We start from the raw sequence: 16,928 nt of genomic DNA, 5'->3' as shown, positions 1-16,928 counted from the left end.
AGCACTACAACTTTAATTTGCAAGGGAAGGACAAATTTCAACACATGGAACATAGCGCGATTGTTATTACTTTATAAGCCTAATATGGTTCAATGAGTTCCTGTATGTCTGAGTGTGACAGCTGAAGGATAAATAAAGGAAATTCGACGGGCCTCATGTTACAAGGCACAACATCCCAACTGCAAAATTGGTTTTGATATGAGGAGAGAACACCAAAACTATTCTTGATAATGAATACCAGCACAGAAACAAACTAATCTGATTTGTGTTGCTCCTGTCATGAACACAGGTCATTTTGTTTGGTTTGACATGCTGGGAATCCTCATGTCACTAAGTCAACATTTAAATTAAGGGCAGGAGATCCACTCAAACAAAGAGACGGTCCTGAAAACAAACTTTTGTGTTAAATTTAAATGTTGAATTAAATTTCATACTATTTTTTAAACTAGTTATAACTGATAAAATTGTGCTGATATATGAAGTTGTTAAATGCTGATGACTTTTAACTATAGCTGTGCCAATTTTGGCCCAATATCTGTAAAACTGACTGAATTATAGGCATTTTTTTTAATTTTCTGAGACACTGGAAAATACAGATAGTGACTTCTGCCATCAGTTAATGGATCAGCAGCTTTTTGACAGACTGGAGACAGCAGGTGAGGACAGAAATGGTCACTTCTGATACATGGATCATCAACACTGGTGCTCCCAGGGTTGTACCCCCACAACACTGCTCTTCTTCCTATACGCTACTGACTTCACCTCCTCACACCCAGCGGTTAAACTCTTCAAGTTTGCAGATGACAACACAGTCATCGGTCTCCTCCAAAATGACGACAGAGCTGTAGGGAGGTTAAGTGGCTGACACCCTGGTGCAATCAGAACAACCTGGAGTTGTACATGATCAAGACTGTGGACTTCAGGAGATATCTGCAATCACTGCTCCCCATCATCATTTCCGGCTGTCCTGCATCACCTGTAGAGACCTTCGAGTTCCTAGAAACCACCATCTCCCGAGACTTGAAGTGAGTCAAAGATGACTTTGATCCAGGGGTGAGCAGTTTTGAACAGGACTGTATCTGTTATCTGTGGTTTAGAGCAGCCACCAAGCAGGACAGGAAGAAACTGCAACAAACTATGGACAGCCGAAATAAATCATTGACGTTTTCATGCATTCCCTACACCTCAAGAATTAGAAAGAAAAATACCCCCCAACCCCTCACACTATGGACACTGCCTTTTTAAACTCCTCCTTTCTGGTAGGAGATACAGAAATTTGCAAACCAGGACTAGTTTTTCCCTCTAGCCACAATCCATCTAAACACCTGACTTCTACCTGTTTTTACATCTTGCTCTATCTACAATATTGTATTAAATAAAGGGCCAAAAAATACTGATTCTGATATCTAAGTAAAACACACTAAGTTAAATTAACTCTTAATTGATTAGGTAGATGTAATTAATGGTCAATTAATCATTAAGATTAGTTTTGCTCAACTTATTTTTCTTATCTTATGTTATTCTTTCTTGTGAAATAAAGACTTCTCATCAAATGAACAAACGTCCGAGATCATAATAGCAACTCAAAAGCGTGGCAGGGGTGTCGGGATGATCTTATATGTGATGCATGATGTTAAGAGATGATAAATACATTTTATAAAAAAGGATGAATGAACGTGGGGCATACCTATGTTTTTAAAATCAGCATCTTTTCTGAAAATAAACAAATGTCTTGATTTTTTTCAACATGTCAAGCATCCATTTAATGCTTTGCAATAAGAAATGCAAACAGTTGTAAGTGAAAAGTGCAACGAACAAATCTAAAATGAGAGTTGCTGTTTCATGCAGCGCCATCGAGACTGTCCCTTCATCCTGGCTTATGCTGCCATCAAGTGGAAGGGAGTTTGAAGATCCACACACAGACATGTTTTGTGAACTCTATAGGGCAATCAGAAGAAGCCAGTAGTGAAAGGAATGGTTAATTTTGGATAATTATTTAGCTGAACTGCTTAAAGTTAGTGACACAGTCTTTTTATATCTCATTTTTAACACATGAAGATCTGAAAGTGTCTTTTTTAACTGATTGTGACCCTGTATATCAATAACTTATTCTGTGTTAGCAGTACCATTTCTATTTCAAATGACACTTCTTCTATTTCTATCTATGATGCTGTTGTTGGAGTTTGCACCTGTATATACAACTAAAACCTAATAATGGATGTTAGCTTTAAGAGATCTGGGCCTCCATCTTGATTCTGTTATATTAAAAAAATAAACAAACTGCAAAATTTCAGAAGGGTTAAAAGCCCATTTATTTATGCTGTTTTGAAATTATGTGAACACGGCGCCATTCCCTTTTCTCGATCCTTCTCCAAGCAGGGACAAGTTGGTAAAAGTGATCAAAGCGTCACACCTTAAATCGCCACAAAGGCTCTCGTTTTGTGCGGTGGCATTTCAATTGTGTTTACCTTTTGAAAGTAAGAATTCCTTAATTGTTTTTCATTTACTTGTAGCTAAACGTGTTCATACTGGAAATTTGAGGTTTAAATTAATCAAATGTATTTTTAGCACCGCGGTTAAATTCGCACACCGGCGGTTGTTTAATCCGAACACCCCCCCGCGTTAGCCCATAGGTGGTACGGTCGGGGGAATAAAGTGAGGCTGCGTCGCGTACGTCAACTGACACAACTCCTAAAAAAAATCAAAGCTGCGACGCACACGTTTAATCTGCGAAGTCACTGCCAAATTTAGCTGAAGAAGGGGGAAAAATGGAGTGGACTCCGATGGAAATTAACCCCGAGGTGGGGGCGATAACACTATTGACCCCGTAGCGCTTTTGCACTCAGAAAACTTACTTTATTTTTGTCGTTTTTTGCCTCGTTTCAGATGCTGAACAAGGTGGGTGTCGAACGTTTAGACGCAGAGTTAGTTGGTAACCGTTGCGTTCAACTGTCAGGTAAGTTACACAAGCTGGTTAGTCGTCAGGGCCGTTAACCGAAAGAAACGGCAATACGCCGACGCGCCACCAAGTAGCATGTAAGTGTGGTTCATTTGATGTTCTCGTGTCATATTAGTGGTTTTGAAGAATAAATCGCGATGGCAGGCGAGTAATTCGTGCAGCAGTGTTCATTGAAGGGCTGTGGCAGCATCCCTGTAGCTGCCCCCTTGTTGTCTGGACTACAGGGTGTGGTCTGACTGGAACGTAGCATCTTTAATCGGCCTCGAAAGCCATCCTATTTTTTTATGTTTTACCGGTTGTTGACTTTAAAACGCGTTTCAGATGATGGGCAAGCTTGGCGTGGGCGGCTGGCGCTGCGTGGACCTGCTGGGGTTGGAGGATGATCAGCTCTCCGCTGTCCCCAAACCGTGCTGTGCCTTGATGCTGCTCTTCCCCCTCACTCAACAGGTAATTATGGGGGTGGGTCTCGGTGGGGGAGGCTGATTCCCGGAGGAGAGGTGGCTTTAAGGTGGGGACGTGTTGAGGATGGATTAAACTGAGACGAAACGAGGGTATGGATGAAGAGACAGACTGGGCTGGGTGGTGAGGAAATGAATCAGCAGAGGCTTTATTTTTCTGAATGTGCAAGACTGTTTTGTCCTGAGGAACTAAACTCCCACTAATACTGAATTGATAAAGAACAAATGTGAGCTAAAGCTAAAACTCTCTAGTTTCACAGTACAAGAAGGCATATTTAAATGCATTTTGCTTAATCAGTAATTATGAACTTACAGATTCAGTTAGCCTTAAAAAAAATAATACATGGTGGATGTTTATGCTTGTTGGAAGGTTTTTTATGTTTTAAGTTGATTCTGCTTCCAATTATTGCTGGTTGAATTGGCTGCAGACTGTGTAGTCAGGCAGGTGGAGACTTTTTTTGTTTTAGGATCTTTCTGGTATAATCACTCATCTTCTGAAGACTGATAGTCTTTGTGTGGCCTAAGCTGGTCCTAATATGGTGGAATGATATGTTTGGGTTAGGTTTAGGGGTAAACTGTAAGTCAGGGTTGGGCTACAAAGATGAGTGGAAGTCAATACAATGTCTTAATGAGGATGGAAACCTAAGTGTGTGTGTGTGTTGCAGCATGAGTCTTTCAGAGCTCAGCAGGCAGACAAGGTTTCGGGAGGCTCTGACGTTTATTTCCTGAAGCAGACTGCAGTCAATTCTTGTGGCACCGTCGCCTTGGTGCACGCCGTCGCCAACAATAAGGATAAATTGTCTTTTGGTGAGTGCACCTCCAACAACTATTGTGGTAAATTTGTGTAATATAGATTTATTTTTTTCCTCTTTTAAATAAGTTAACACTTTAAAATTTGTGACTAAAAAATTTATGGAATAAGGTTTCTCATTTCCCACCTGAGCAGCCTTTGGTGGTTCTGCATAAAGAAACATGACCTAGTTAAGTCAAGTTTGGTATTACCATTCACTTATAAAGCTTAAAATGGTTTCAATAAACTTTCATCAACCCAGCTAATGTTCCTTTCCACCAGGCTGTTTTAACGAACCCAACAAAAGTCTGTTGCTGATTGTGATGAACACACTGAATGTCATTAAGCTTAAAATGGTAAATTTTCGAAACACCTGCAATGTAAACAAGCTACTTTTTAAATAATCCTATGGAAACTGAAACAGATTTTTACACAGAGTAGTTGAATAAATGTTCCCATCAAGTGTGAAATGACTAAAAACTAATTTATTTGCCTTTTTTCTGATGAAGCAAATTTTTGTTTTCAGATGGTGACTCTGTCCTGAACGCCTTTTTAAAGGAGACTGCCAGCATGTCTGCTGATGAGCGAGCTAAACACCTGGAGAACAACAAGGTAAGGGGTTTAGGTTTATTATGTAAGAATATTGTAAAATTGACTTTAGGAGGTAAGAAATGTAGCTTTTTTTTTTTTTAAATTGTTTGTTTGCATTTTGTCTGGTTGGTTGTTTGTTTATTTATTTATTTTTGGGCTGTACTGTGATGCCTGAAATGTGGATTTAGTGTCTTTTTAAAATGGTGTGTAAAAACCAAACCAATGATGCATTTCAAATGAACCCTGAAGTGGTTCAAAAGATTTTCCAAATTTGTAGAGTCTGTTTGTAGCCACTTGGGGGCGCCATGCTCTTTAAAATCCTTCTTAGGAATGGCAGATTTGAGTTTGTTGTTTACATCTCTTCAAATGAGTGACTCTTGCCTCCCTTTTTTTTTTTTTTTTTTTTTTTTTTTTTTTACTTTGGTCTTCACATATAACTTGCAGCATCTTCTGGCATTAATTTACTGACCTTATTATTTTTTTCCATGTCTCCAGGCAATCTGTGAGGCTCACAATGAGGTCGCGATGGAAGGACAGTGCCGGGTAGGACGCTTGGCCATATTACCATCTACGGCTGACATTTTATAAAACCTTAAGCTTGCAGATGAGTCAGTTTGTTTAGTTTTAGACCGACTTGTTCATATGAATGTTTCTGTGCTCCGGTTTATTTCCATCTGCTCCACACATCTGTGGAAATGACAGTTTTATTATGACTTTAATAAATGAGGATAAATATTTTGTTTCGTCAATCTGTTTGGCTTTCACTGTTTTTATAGCCCATATAGGTTGATCTATGAGTTTAATCAGACATGTGTGGAGTCAACTGTTCTGATTCCTTTTGTATAATTTAGTTTTTTAATCTTTTTTTACAGCCTGAAGCCGACAAAGTCAACTTCCACTTTAATGCCTTTGTCAATGTAAATGGACAACTGTACGAGTTTGGTAAGCATGCAGTCTTATTGTCTTACCTGTAGGTTACTTTCATATTTGGGATTCTCAACCATTTTATTTTGTTAAAGACGGGAAGATGAATGGACCAGTGAACCATGGAGCTACAAAAGAGGAGTCCTTTGTTGCAGTAAGTTATGTAGGGGTCTGTCTGTAACATCTGTAAAACTGTTCAAACTTAAAATGATAGATGATACACCTGAATCTGGAAAAGTCAGAAAAGGAAAATAACTGTAGTTTGTTCCAAATGTAAGTGAGTATTGATATTTAAGTAATGCTGTTTCCTGCCTTCAAAGCTTCAAATTGCATTTACAGCCACTCAGAGCTGTGCAGAGGAAGTCTATTAAAGATGACACCACTGGCGATGAAGCGCATTTAATCAGGTTTACTCTTCCTGGTACAGAATAGTTGTAGTTCTTACCCCACAAGGAGCCTTTTTAGAAAGTCAGCTCAAACTACCACCTACAAGGCTTCTTCTAAAAAAATAAATAAATGAATAAATAACTTGTGGATTTATTGGAACTCAAAGCCAGATATTATAATACAAACAACTGAAGTTAATCTGTTATCAGTGCTACAAAATGTTAGAATAATTTAAGACTTGTTTTCTTTGTCTCATGTTTGGATGTTCTGATTTACTTTCAGGATGCAGCCAAAGTGTGCCGTGGGTTTGTGGAGCGAGAGAAAGACGAAGTCCGCTTCTCCGCGGTGGCTTTTTGTCAGTGTTAAAACACACGCTCCTGGTTTTCAAATCAGCTAATTGTAAACCACCATGTTCTGAAGCATTTTCATCGTAAACGCACTGAACGGCGACCTGTGTGCACATACATATGCTGGCACTATGCACTGTAAGGATCTCTGCTGTCTTTTAGCATCAACACATTCAGACATTCACAACCTTTTGTTTCGCTGACACCTAAACTGATTCAGACTTGTGCAAACTGTTGTGACCTCTCCATTCTGCTGTGAACACATAACCTTTAAATATTCACTTTTCTTTTTTATTTTTTATTTGTACATTTGTGTCAAACTCAGACTGCTTTAATACCTTTTGTGCCAACACGTGAGAAACAAAGGGGGGGGAGCTGTTTCTCTGCATGCCTTCAGTCTCTGTGGTTGGGTTCAAACAGCTGGACGTTCCTCTAAAGAGCCCAAAGGTTTCTGGATTTACTTATGTTCTGAGTGGTGTTCTTGGGTGATACTTTATGTTCTGTGAAACTGGAGTTTTAGTTCACTTATTATTTCAGATTTTTTTTATATTAAAAGAAAATGCACTTTATTTGAAAACTGAATTTCAATGAACCGATGTTCATGAACACAAATGAGCACAGAACCTACCAAACATCTTTCATCTAAAGTGCTTTTGTACAGTGGATCGTCGGGTGTCTACATCTGTGTACCTTTTTGCACTTTGCTGATCCTTTTGTTGCTGTAGTCCAGCTGTGGGGAGTTTAATAAAGCAAACCTTAAATGTTCAATTGTCTGTGCGTCTGGATCCAGTTACTTATCTTGTTTGAGTGTTTTCTGTCTCTGATCAATTAAAACTTCAGCAGTTTAGGTTTGGCTTTAACTGGACAATTTAAACTCATTACCTTTTAATCTGACCTCAGACCAGTGGACAGGGACCTGACTGAATGCTGAGTCTTCCTGTTTAAAGATGAATGTGTCCCTGTGGCTTTTAATGGACATGTGAAAATGGGGAGTTGTTCCTGATGACGGCTGACAATGTGGATTCTGCTTTTACGAGAACGTTTATCAAGTCTTTAACTTCATCTGCTGGTTTGGACTTTCAAAATTTGAGAACGGAACCAAACTCCTGGGGGGAGGGGGGTCTTAAAAAGGGCCAGACTGATCCTGATCACTCACTCCGAGGTGAGTTCAGGTTTCAAACTGGGATTTTATTGCTACGGACAGTTGAGCAAGAAATCTGGGTTGGTGTCAGAATCAGGGTGTGTTTAACCCTTTAAATATACATCAGACATCACTGTCCATCCAACCCTTCCACACACACATATGGACATGCGTTTGAGTCTATACCTTACTGAAGCATCTAATAATTTTATGTGGAAAACAAACCCCTGCTGGACATATTTTCCCTTTTAGGTGCAGCCAGGACTAACAGACTGAAAAACTCACTAATCACTGCAGCAATAATGACATATTATGATCATTATGACAGCAACAGAAGCATAAAAACATCCAAGAGGGTGAACACTTCTGAACTGGATTATTGTCACTTAGCAATAAACCAGACTCTAACAGAACACAGGATTAACAGATTTTAACATTTGACTTCATAATAGTTGTATAAAAAGACTAAATCGGTGTAAGAATCTGCATAAGTGAGGGGAAAACTGATAATTTCCTCTGAGACATAACGGGGCATCCTCCCTCTCTCTCTCTCTCTCTCTCTCTCTCTCTCTCTCTCTCTCCTGCATGTTTCCTACCTCTCTCGACCTCCCCCCGCAGAAATTCCTGCCTGCGCGTTCACGGCTCTTTGAAATGCGCGCGGAGGAGGAGAGCAGGAGGAGGCGGCGGCTGGAGACGTGGGGAGAGAGAGAGAGGAGCGTTCAGACTCCCGAATCGATATTTTTAGCGCCTGGTTCGTGTTGCAGCGTCGCCAGAAGCTTCTCCTTGGCCCCTGCGACACACGGCTTCATAGAGGAGCACGAGGAGGAGGAAGAGGAGGGAGCGCAGCGATACTAACTGCCAGCGCGTGGAGTTGCGGGAGCAGAGAGGAGGAGGAGGAGGATAACGACGTAACAGAGGCTTCTTCTTTTTTTTACCGTTTCTATCCCAGTCGTTTCGTCGCTGTTCGGCTGACTGACTCCGGTCCCGCTCGGACGGGTTACCAGCAGATGGCTAGCCCCGCCGCGTGTGGAAATTTCCCGAGTGGTGCCCCACCGCGGGAGCCGCAGGAGCCGCCGACCCATCATCCCGAGCCAGCCTGCCTGGAGGCGCAGAAATGGATAGAGGTGAGTGGGAGGACGGTGCGTGGAGGGAGCGGAGACACTCCGGGGGCACGGGGACAGTGTCTCTCTCTCTCGCGGTGGATATAAATACAGCGCCGGGGTTCGTCGGGCCACCTGCTCGGGTTGGGACCGGACCGGGCAGTGTCCGGTTACCGTGTGGGACAAACGGGGGGGACAGCTCTGCTTGCCTCAAAAGTTTCCACGCAAAACCCAGCTCTGGACTTTTTTTTTCTCTCTAAAAACTCGCTATTAATTAAGCTAGTGACATTTTGTCCCGGCCCGTTAGCATCGTACCAGGAGCGAGGGGGATTCCGGTTGCCATGGCGACCCAAACCGGGCCAGCGTTTCACGGCTAGAGATGCCACACTGTAGCAACATTAGATCGCGTCCGATGAGATTATCGTTTTTATGACTTCCACACCACCATCATCTGCTCGGCTGAAAACGCCTCCCTCCATAAGCCTGAGTGGTGAATCACGATTTGCCTGCGGAGCTGCGTTATGACCCATTTTTATTTATTTATCCTTCCACCTATCAACTAAGATATGAGCAGATGAAGCCTGGAGGCTGCAGCTACACGGTTTCTTCAGATGCTGCTGCCTCTGAAGGACTTTGTAGGGCTGTCCTTTTACTCTGCAAGCTGAGAGATGGAGGGGGGAAATGTATAAACAACTGCGAAACACTCAGACAAGGCATACTAGTAGCAGAAACTTTCTTTGAAGGGTGCCAATGCAACTGCTTCCCAAAATCCCAACTTCAGCTTTGCAGTAATCTACGCCCGCCCCCCACTTTATTAGGACCACCTTGTTAGTACCAGTTTGGACCCCCTCTACCTTCAGAACAGCCCTAATTATTCAAGTTATAGATTAAAAAGGATGTCGGAAACATTCCTCAGAGATTCTGCTCCGTATTGACGTGTTAGCATCACACAGATGCTGCAGATTTGTCAACAGCACGTTCCAAAGGAGCTCGATGGGACTGAGATGGTGACGGTGGAGGCCACTGGAGTTCAGTGAACCCAGACTCATCAGACCAGGCATTGTTTTTCTCCGATCTCTTAGTGTCCAGCTCTGTGAGTTTCCTGCTTTTAGCTGACAGGAGTGGCACCTGGTGTGGTCTTCCTCTGCTGAAGCCCATCTGCTTCAAGGTTGGACATGTTGTGCCTTCAGAGATGGTGTCCTGCAGTTGTAACAAGTGGCTGTTTTTCTTAACCTTTTTTTAACCAGATCACAGATCTCCTGTTCAAGCCTGAAGGCAGCCTAAACATTGTTTTTGCAGTGTGGAAGAAAACTGGAGTAACCCATGAGGAGAAAATGCAAACTCCACACAGAAAGGCCCCTCTCCAGTCCAACCTGGGGCTTGAACCCTGGATCTTCTTGCTGTGAGGCAACAGTGCTAACCACTAATCCATGGTGCTGCCATTTGCACTACTGTTGGTTTCTGCCACCTGGAACCAGTCATTTGATAGTTTCTCCTTTTTTGGACCATTTTCTTTAAACGATAGAGATGGTTGTGAGTAAAAATCCCAGATGATCGGCAGACATTTCACAAGTTAGTGTCTGCCGTCATAAAGTGTCAATTGGTCGTTCCAAGGAAAAATGTCCAAAAGTCATGAAAAAGTACAACTGTGAAAAAAAAAACCCGTAAAAGATATCAAAGTGGCAGATCAAACACATGAAGTCCAACTTTCTGTGATTCGTTCAAACTTCTGCTGTAACATTTTTCCATTGATTCCCCCCCCTCGCAGCAGTTTTTTTTTTTTTGCTAATTTTGTCTAGTCGTACCACTACCAGAAGTCCCAGCACACTACTCCTGACTGAGCTGGCGTATAATTTGCACGTTTTATTTCAAAGCTGTGCCACAAAATACAGGTCTACAGGTCTGAAGAGGAGTAACAAGGGCGCTTCAGTGCTTACTTGTCTGGCACCGTGAATTAATTCAGCCGCGAGTTAAAACATAATAAAGACGGTTATTTATTTGTACCGTGTTGAAATGATTAAAGTCATGAACAGGACGAATGTTTTATTAAACTCCATTTAAAAGCACATGACTCTATAAACCTTGGGCTCCATGAGATGACTTTTATGAGCTGCACTCTGACCGGGAACCCGCTGCGTTTGTGGGGTTCTGACTTCGACCTTCTCTGTTTCTGAGATGTTTTACCCCTCAGGTATGGCTGCATAGAGCTTTTTGAGTTGAGCACTAAATATTTGATTTAGTAAGCCTTATTTCCATCTGTTTGTTTCAGTCGTTTCCACTGAAGCTCAGAAAAGTTTGCTCCAATTTTTTTTTTTTGTTTAACGGGTGTTACCGTTTGTTAACCCAGCACCGGATCTCAGTCGCCCATCGTTAGATGTGATGATGGGTCATTTACCTTTGTATGGGCTGCCGTGAGCATCTTTAGCTTCTTCCTCTTTAAAAGGTCAGTGCTGCATACGGATAGGGCAGAAAAGGTTAAAATTTAAATCAGAAGTAGTACAAAATTCACACATCGACTGACACACACACACACTTATTTTTAAGGGTTAGGGTAAGTGAAGTGAATAAGTCCCAAATCAGCAAATAAATCTAAAAATCGTAAACTGAATAGGATTTTTATTATATGTTAATGGTCTGTTTAGGAGAGTAGGTCCTAATCTGGGGTCATGACCTCCATGACAGGGCTTTAAGATAAGGCACAAAGGTTGTAGAGTGATAAACAGGATTGGGGCATAAAAGGTTAAATTCCCTTTAGGCCCGACGGAGTAGCATATCGGATGGTGGTTCACTGGTTACTGTCACTCCACAGTAAAATGGTTTCAAACCTCCGCTTATGCAAAATATAAAGCAGGTGTTACTAACCAGTTCAAGCTTCCCGAAGCAGATCACCATTTAAAAGCATATTTTTGTGTGGAGGGGCAGTGAGTTTAAAGATGTTTTGGGAACTCTACAAATAATCACAACAAAGATGGCCTATTTGCTTCCAGCTTGAACGTGAAATTATCAATCAGGCCGTAATTCTTGTAACACATTGAAGAAATATGTGACTAAATATGTGACGATACCTTTTTAATTTTATTTATATCATGTAATGTCATCAGGTATCTTCCTTGAACGAAAATCTTTAAAGGTTTAAAAAAATGTGCAGAATTGTGATTCTTGAAAGTGCAGCATATCATACCCAAAATATTTTATTACTGATGCATATCCATTTGATGATAAACTTAATTTGATTAATGTTCTTTGAAAACACTGTTAAACAAAGAAGTATTTCCACCAAACCTATTTCAGTAAAAATCAGTGCTCACATTTATAAACCCAGATTTTAAAATCAGTATCTCTGCTTAAGGCTAGAGTACAGATTAAACATTCCTCCTTAAATGAAGTAATTTTGTATCATGGGAACAATCTACAGGAAGAAGCGCTTCTAAACTTTCAGGGTTTACTCTGCACTGAAACAGCATTTTATCAGCGAGGACTGTTTACTCTAGGTTAATGCTGACCTCCTAACTAATCTCTCCCGCTGTGTCTTTGCTTTGTCTTCCCGTCCCCTAATTCTCTGGTTATTTTCAGTCTGGTCGGGCTCAGTCTATTTCCAGTGGCGTATTTATACTCCCTCACAGGTGGAGAAGGGGGATTCAGGACTAACCGAGCTGCCCTCTGTTCCCGTGCAGTCTGGTCATCTCTGTGAAGCATGCAAAGCGTATGCACACTCACACACGTCAGTCAGCACTGAATGTTGGACACACCCCGGTTGGGTGACACTGGTCACTATGGGAACTAAACACCGGCGGGCTCTCAGGTGTTTCGAGGGGCCAGTCGGGCAGAAAGCTTTATACGACCAAATGATCCGAGCAGGAAATAGGCCCGGCACAGCCAGTCTATCCGTATAGACAAGAAAAGACCGGATTACCCCTAATTTAACGGGCATGAGAACCACCGAAGTTGCCTTAAAATTGACAATTAGCACGTGGAAGTTTGCACACTTGCACATGGCAAGAGTGAGACACACACACAAAATAAGTAGAAGAATGTGTGTGACTGAATAAGCGTGTGTGTGTGTGTGTGCCAGATGTCACAGCTGTCCTAGGCAGATTAACTCAAATCGTCCCAGACAGCCAGCTGTGTCCGTACGAGAAAGTGTGAGAGCGGGGACTCGCAGATTTTCCATGCATCAAGTGCTGAGTGATCGAGTGTAAAACTATGACGACACACACTTCATGTTGGCAAACATGTTTCAGTGGCTTTCTGACAGGAACTCGACGACCGCAAACAAAGTTAATCGTGTGATTTTATATATACATCTTTTTAGTAATAGTGATTAGCCGTTGTTGGCAACGTAAAGGTTTGCCCGTGGTTGTTCATGTAGGTTTGTGGATTTGATTTATACCAGAAAAAATTTAAAGTGCCTCCAGAAAGATTTTTACAACCCTTTTGAACTTCTTTATGTTTTATCAACCACAAACTTTAAAGGATTTTACGTGACGGACCAACACAAAGTTCAGTTTAAAATTGTGTAGTGGAAGGAAAATGATACTTGATTTAAAAAAATTTATTTTAACAAATAAAATCAGAAAAGTGTTTGTCCGGTTGTATTCAGCCAACACTTTATAAACCCACTTTCTGCTACAACCACAGCTGAAAGTCTTTTTCAGTCTCTAACAGGATCGTCCTATATTTAGCTTCATCCATCTTCTCATCAACTCTAATCATCTTCCAGTTCCCTGCTGGGAAAAAAAGACCATCCCCACAGCATGATGCTGCCACCACCATGTTTCACAGCAGGGGTGTGTTCAGAGGGATGCCAGTTTCCCGACACACATTGTGTTTTAGGCCAAAAAAGTTAAACTTTGGTCTCATCTGATGTTTGCTGTGACTCCTCTTACATGGGCTGTGGCGAACTGCAAACAGGACTTCTTGTGTCTTTCTTTTTTTTGCCACTCTTCCATAAAGGCCAGATTTGTGGAGTTCACGACTAATAGTTGTCCCACCCGAGCTGTGGCTCTCTGCAGCTCCTCCAGAGTTATTATGGGCGTCTCGGGTTAATGCTCTCCTTGCACGACCCGTCAGTTTAGGTGAACGACCATGTCTTGGTAGGTTTGGTGCTGCGTTCCTTCATCTTCATGATGCTGTTTGATCACTAATGCTCTGTAATAAACCTCTGAGGCTTTCACAGAACAGCTGCAGGTTAAATTAGAAAATAAATTTCTATGGTTCTTTAATTGTTTGACTTGGATTAATTAAACTCAGGAGATCAGGGATAGCCACGTCCGATGCACCAGGAGCCCACGTTAATATCTCTTGTATAGATCTTCAAAATCTTGGTTTTAGCGCTTTAATTGACAGGACTCTTCTGAAATCCCATTGCAGAATGCATCTTTTTGTCTTTCCTCTGCACTTTCTTTATGCAGCCTCTCATTCTTTTCCTCTTGGTGTTGTTGTTAAAATGAAAAGTTTGACCTATATTTCTGCTGTTCCCCTGCCCACTCTCTCACCCCTTGGGCTTCCATGGTAGCTGCTGCTGCCATTCACCCAGCCTGGAGTGAGCAATCCATCTACCGCGCCGGCTGAGAAGGAGCGACGTGTCTCAAGTTACTGTCACCGGAATTAAAATACCTTTTAGGGCTTTTGGCTCCAAGGCACCCAGTGGTTTTCTTCACAAACACCGGCTAAAGCTCGGCCCCTTCTTTCGCACGTTACACACACATGCATGGTTTGTTTTTGAAGCTTAATGTTTAGGACTTCTGTCTCAAAAACACCCATCCCAGTAACGTTGTTTATGTCTTGCATTTCGGTTTCAGCCCCTTTCAGCCGGTCATTAAGCTCCTCCACCCTCCACCTACTGTCTGCAGCCTACATTCTGCTCACAAACTATGTTTACACAACAAACATACTCGCCCTACTCTTCCCGAAATGCAGCGCTCTCTTCTGTGATTAAATTATGCATGATCAGGCCGTAAATGTTTCAAGACTCTGACTCCGTGAAACATCGGGGGATTACCAGTTTCAGTTCTAACCCTTAGACGAGTGAAGACATTTTCTTTAATGGTGGGTCATTATTTTGCTAAGGTTTAGACTTGGTTTCAGTACGGGCTTTAGTTGTAGAGGGTCCTCATGAAGATGCGACCAGACGTTGCATGTGTTAGTGATGAAAGACAAGAGAAAAGAAGAGATGCCAATGGGAAACATCTGGCCATCACTTTTGTAACATAACACAATAGGCTTTTTTTTTTAATCACACATCAGACGCACTGGAAATATGTGTGTTTGTGTGTTTTCTTCTAACACACATGGTGCATGTGGACAAAAATCTGTAGAGATTTGAAAATAAACTGTGGCATAACGCCACTGGAATACAGGGCAAAAGCAAAGACACTGACATATGTGTAGAGGAAATAATTGTCCCATTTAATGAGCTAAATGGTTTGTGCCAGATAATTTCATTTTTCTTTTTATTTTAAGCTGCTCCCTCGGTCGCCACACCGAGCAACTCTTTGACAATTGTTTTTACAGCGGATGCTCCTCCCGATGCGACCTGGGCTCGAGCTCACAGCCTCAGGATTACAAGGCCGTGGCGCTGACCACCGAGCAGTCGCTGACCGTCATCTGCCCTGGTTTCTAAATAATTGGCATTGGCAGCTAAAAACCCATATTGGTCAAAGACTGGCATTAATGAGCAGCAGATTCGGAGAGTATGGGCCCGCCGTTGACAGTTTGGGTGCTAACTGTAATCTGTGCTAATCTGGATTAGACGTTTAAACAGCATCACTCAACCCTCCTCTTCTTTTTCCCTTTTTAATCTTTGGCAGTGGTTACACAACAGATCTTTCTGTTTCTGCGTGTGGGTTTGTATTTAGATAGTATGCATCTTCTCCTCTGGCTCTCTTCTCGTCCCCTGCGCTACCAGGATTAAAAATAAAATGTAGGTTGGAGGATTGAGAGGATTGTGACTTATGCTGGCATTTTGGAAGGGAAGCAACGAGGACGCAGAGCAGCGTGTCACTGACCTGGAATCCCTCTCATTTACTGAATCTGCTGAAACAAAACGTTGGGGGAAGGGCGAACAGGAGCGGGCAGCAGGTCTTTCTGTCAGTCAGTTCCTGCGCTAATCTATAATCTATAATGTCAAATGTTCAGGACTCTTATTAAAGCTACCATAAACAAAGCAAGTTGATCAAAGTATTGTTTGATCGGTGCATTAAATGGCTTCTCAATAATGATTAGTTCTTGTAGATAACCTCGCATCATACCAGTGCTTTATATTTATAAATATACATTATTTTGTTGGACAAAGAACTGCAGCGTGATAACACCTTTTTAAAGATCTTTTGGTCATTTCAACAAATGAAATGTAGATTAATGTATTACATTACAATATCCTGGTTTCTTCTATTTTACTTTATATGATTGGCCAAAAGGTAAACCAATACAGACAAAATTAAAGGCTTAGTATTTTTTATAATAATACATATCGCCCGCCCCCTTTTACCTTAGAGTTTTACACAAAGATCATTTTATGTTGTGACAAAGTTGTGGCCTGTTTGGTGAAACTGGAAAAGCACACAAACCTTAAAATAACTTTATGCGTGCTATCCCGCTCAGAGTTTGTGTTGTCAACGTCTGTCAGGTACTACCACGCTGAATTTGAAGCTGTGAAACTGGCTCAGTTATAGCCTTTTTAAATTTTATTTGTATGGTCAGTTGGATATGGCAGCCATCTTGAATTAGGTTGACTCCAAAAATAATTAGTTGTGGATGTTGTGATTACTTTATGAAAGTTTTATTTAAATTTGTCCTGTGGTGTATGGGATGCTTTTGGTAACAGACAGACACACAATCTGTCACTCACATATCAGATTGTTTTAATCCAAGTAAATATTCTTCAGCACTGCGTTATTTTTAAAAGCTGTGGCACAAAACAACCCTGGGCTTTTTGAGCTTGTGATGAGCCTCACCTTGTTTTTACTTAGGAAGTATTCAGCCAGTAATTGTTAGCCGTCTGCCCCGCTTCCAGTCCACATCTGTAACATCTGTCCCTTCCTGTTGTCCTCCGGCAGGCTGTAACGGGGAAGAGCTTCGGAGACAGGGACTTCCGCAGTGCGCTGGAGAACGGCATCCTGTTATGCGAGTAAGCCTGTGCCATCGCTTACTTCGGTTTCTGATGCCTGACGTGGCAACAACCCACAAAAACACCCCGAAGACTCAATAAATCTCTTCTCCTTCCCCCCCCC

At 41.8% G+C, this 16,928-nt stretch overlaps 2 protein-coding genes across 10 annotated transcripts in view; both read left to right on the top strand.

Annotated features, from left to right (window-relative positions):
• The first annotated feature begins 2,654 nt into the window (after positions 1–2,654).
• uchl1 (ubiquitin carboxyl-terminal esterase L1 (ubiquitin thiolesterase)) lies at positions 2,655–7,224 on the top strand. The gene is made up of 9 exons (XM_017408187.3): positions 2,655–2,801; positions 2,887–2,898; positions 3,281–3,406; positions 4,083–4,224; positions 4,734–4,819; positions 5,294–5,341; positions 5,671–5,740; positions 5,818–5,876; positions 6,392–7,224. Exons 1-9 carry the CDS (start codon positions 2,769–2,771, stop codon positions 6,473–6,475), a joined length of 660 nt encoding a protein of 219 aa, XP_017263676.1. The 5' UTR covers positions 2,655–2,768; the 3' UTR covers positions 6,476–7,224.
• Positions 7,225–8,275: 1,051 nt separating this feature from the next.
• The window catches only part of LOC108230159 (LIM and calponin homology domains-containing protein 1), a 30,482-nt gene continuing 21,829 nt past the window's right edge, over positions 8,276–16,928 (top strand). For 5 of the 9 annotated variants that reach the window (XM_017406167.3, XM_017406211.3, XM_037974722.1 and 2 more), the window contains exons 1-2: positions 8,277–8,721; positions 16,755–16,825. In XM_017406167.3, the coding sequence (XP_017261656.1) occupies positions 8,605–8,721; positions 16,755–16,825 (188 nt within the window). In that variant the 5' untranslated portion in view covers positions 8,277–8,604. Of the gene's footprint in view, positions 8,722–16,754; positions 16,826–16,928 lie in introns of all 9 variants that reach the window. The other 4 variants (XM_017406184.3, XM_017406175.3, XM_017406201.3 and 1 more) reach the window with 2 other exon arrangements.

The sequence above is a fragment of the Kryptolebias marmoratus genome, linkage group LG3 (assembly GCF_001649575.2).
Source record: "Kryptolebias marmoratus isolate JLee-2015 linkage group LG3, ASM164957v2, whole genome shotgun sequence".
Taxonomy (NCBI): domain Eukaryota; kingdom Metazoa; phylum Chordata; class Actinopteri; order Cyprinodontiformes; family Rivulidae; genus Kryptolebias; species Kryptolebias marmoratus.
The sequence above is the reverse complement of the archived record's forward strand: the minus strand, read 5'-3'. Positions and strand labels throughout refer to the sequence as shown.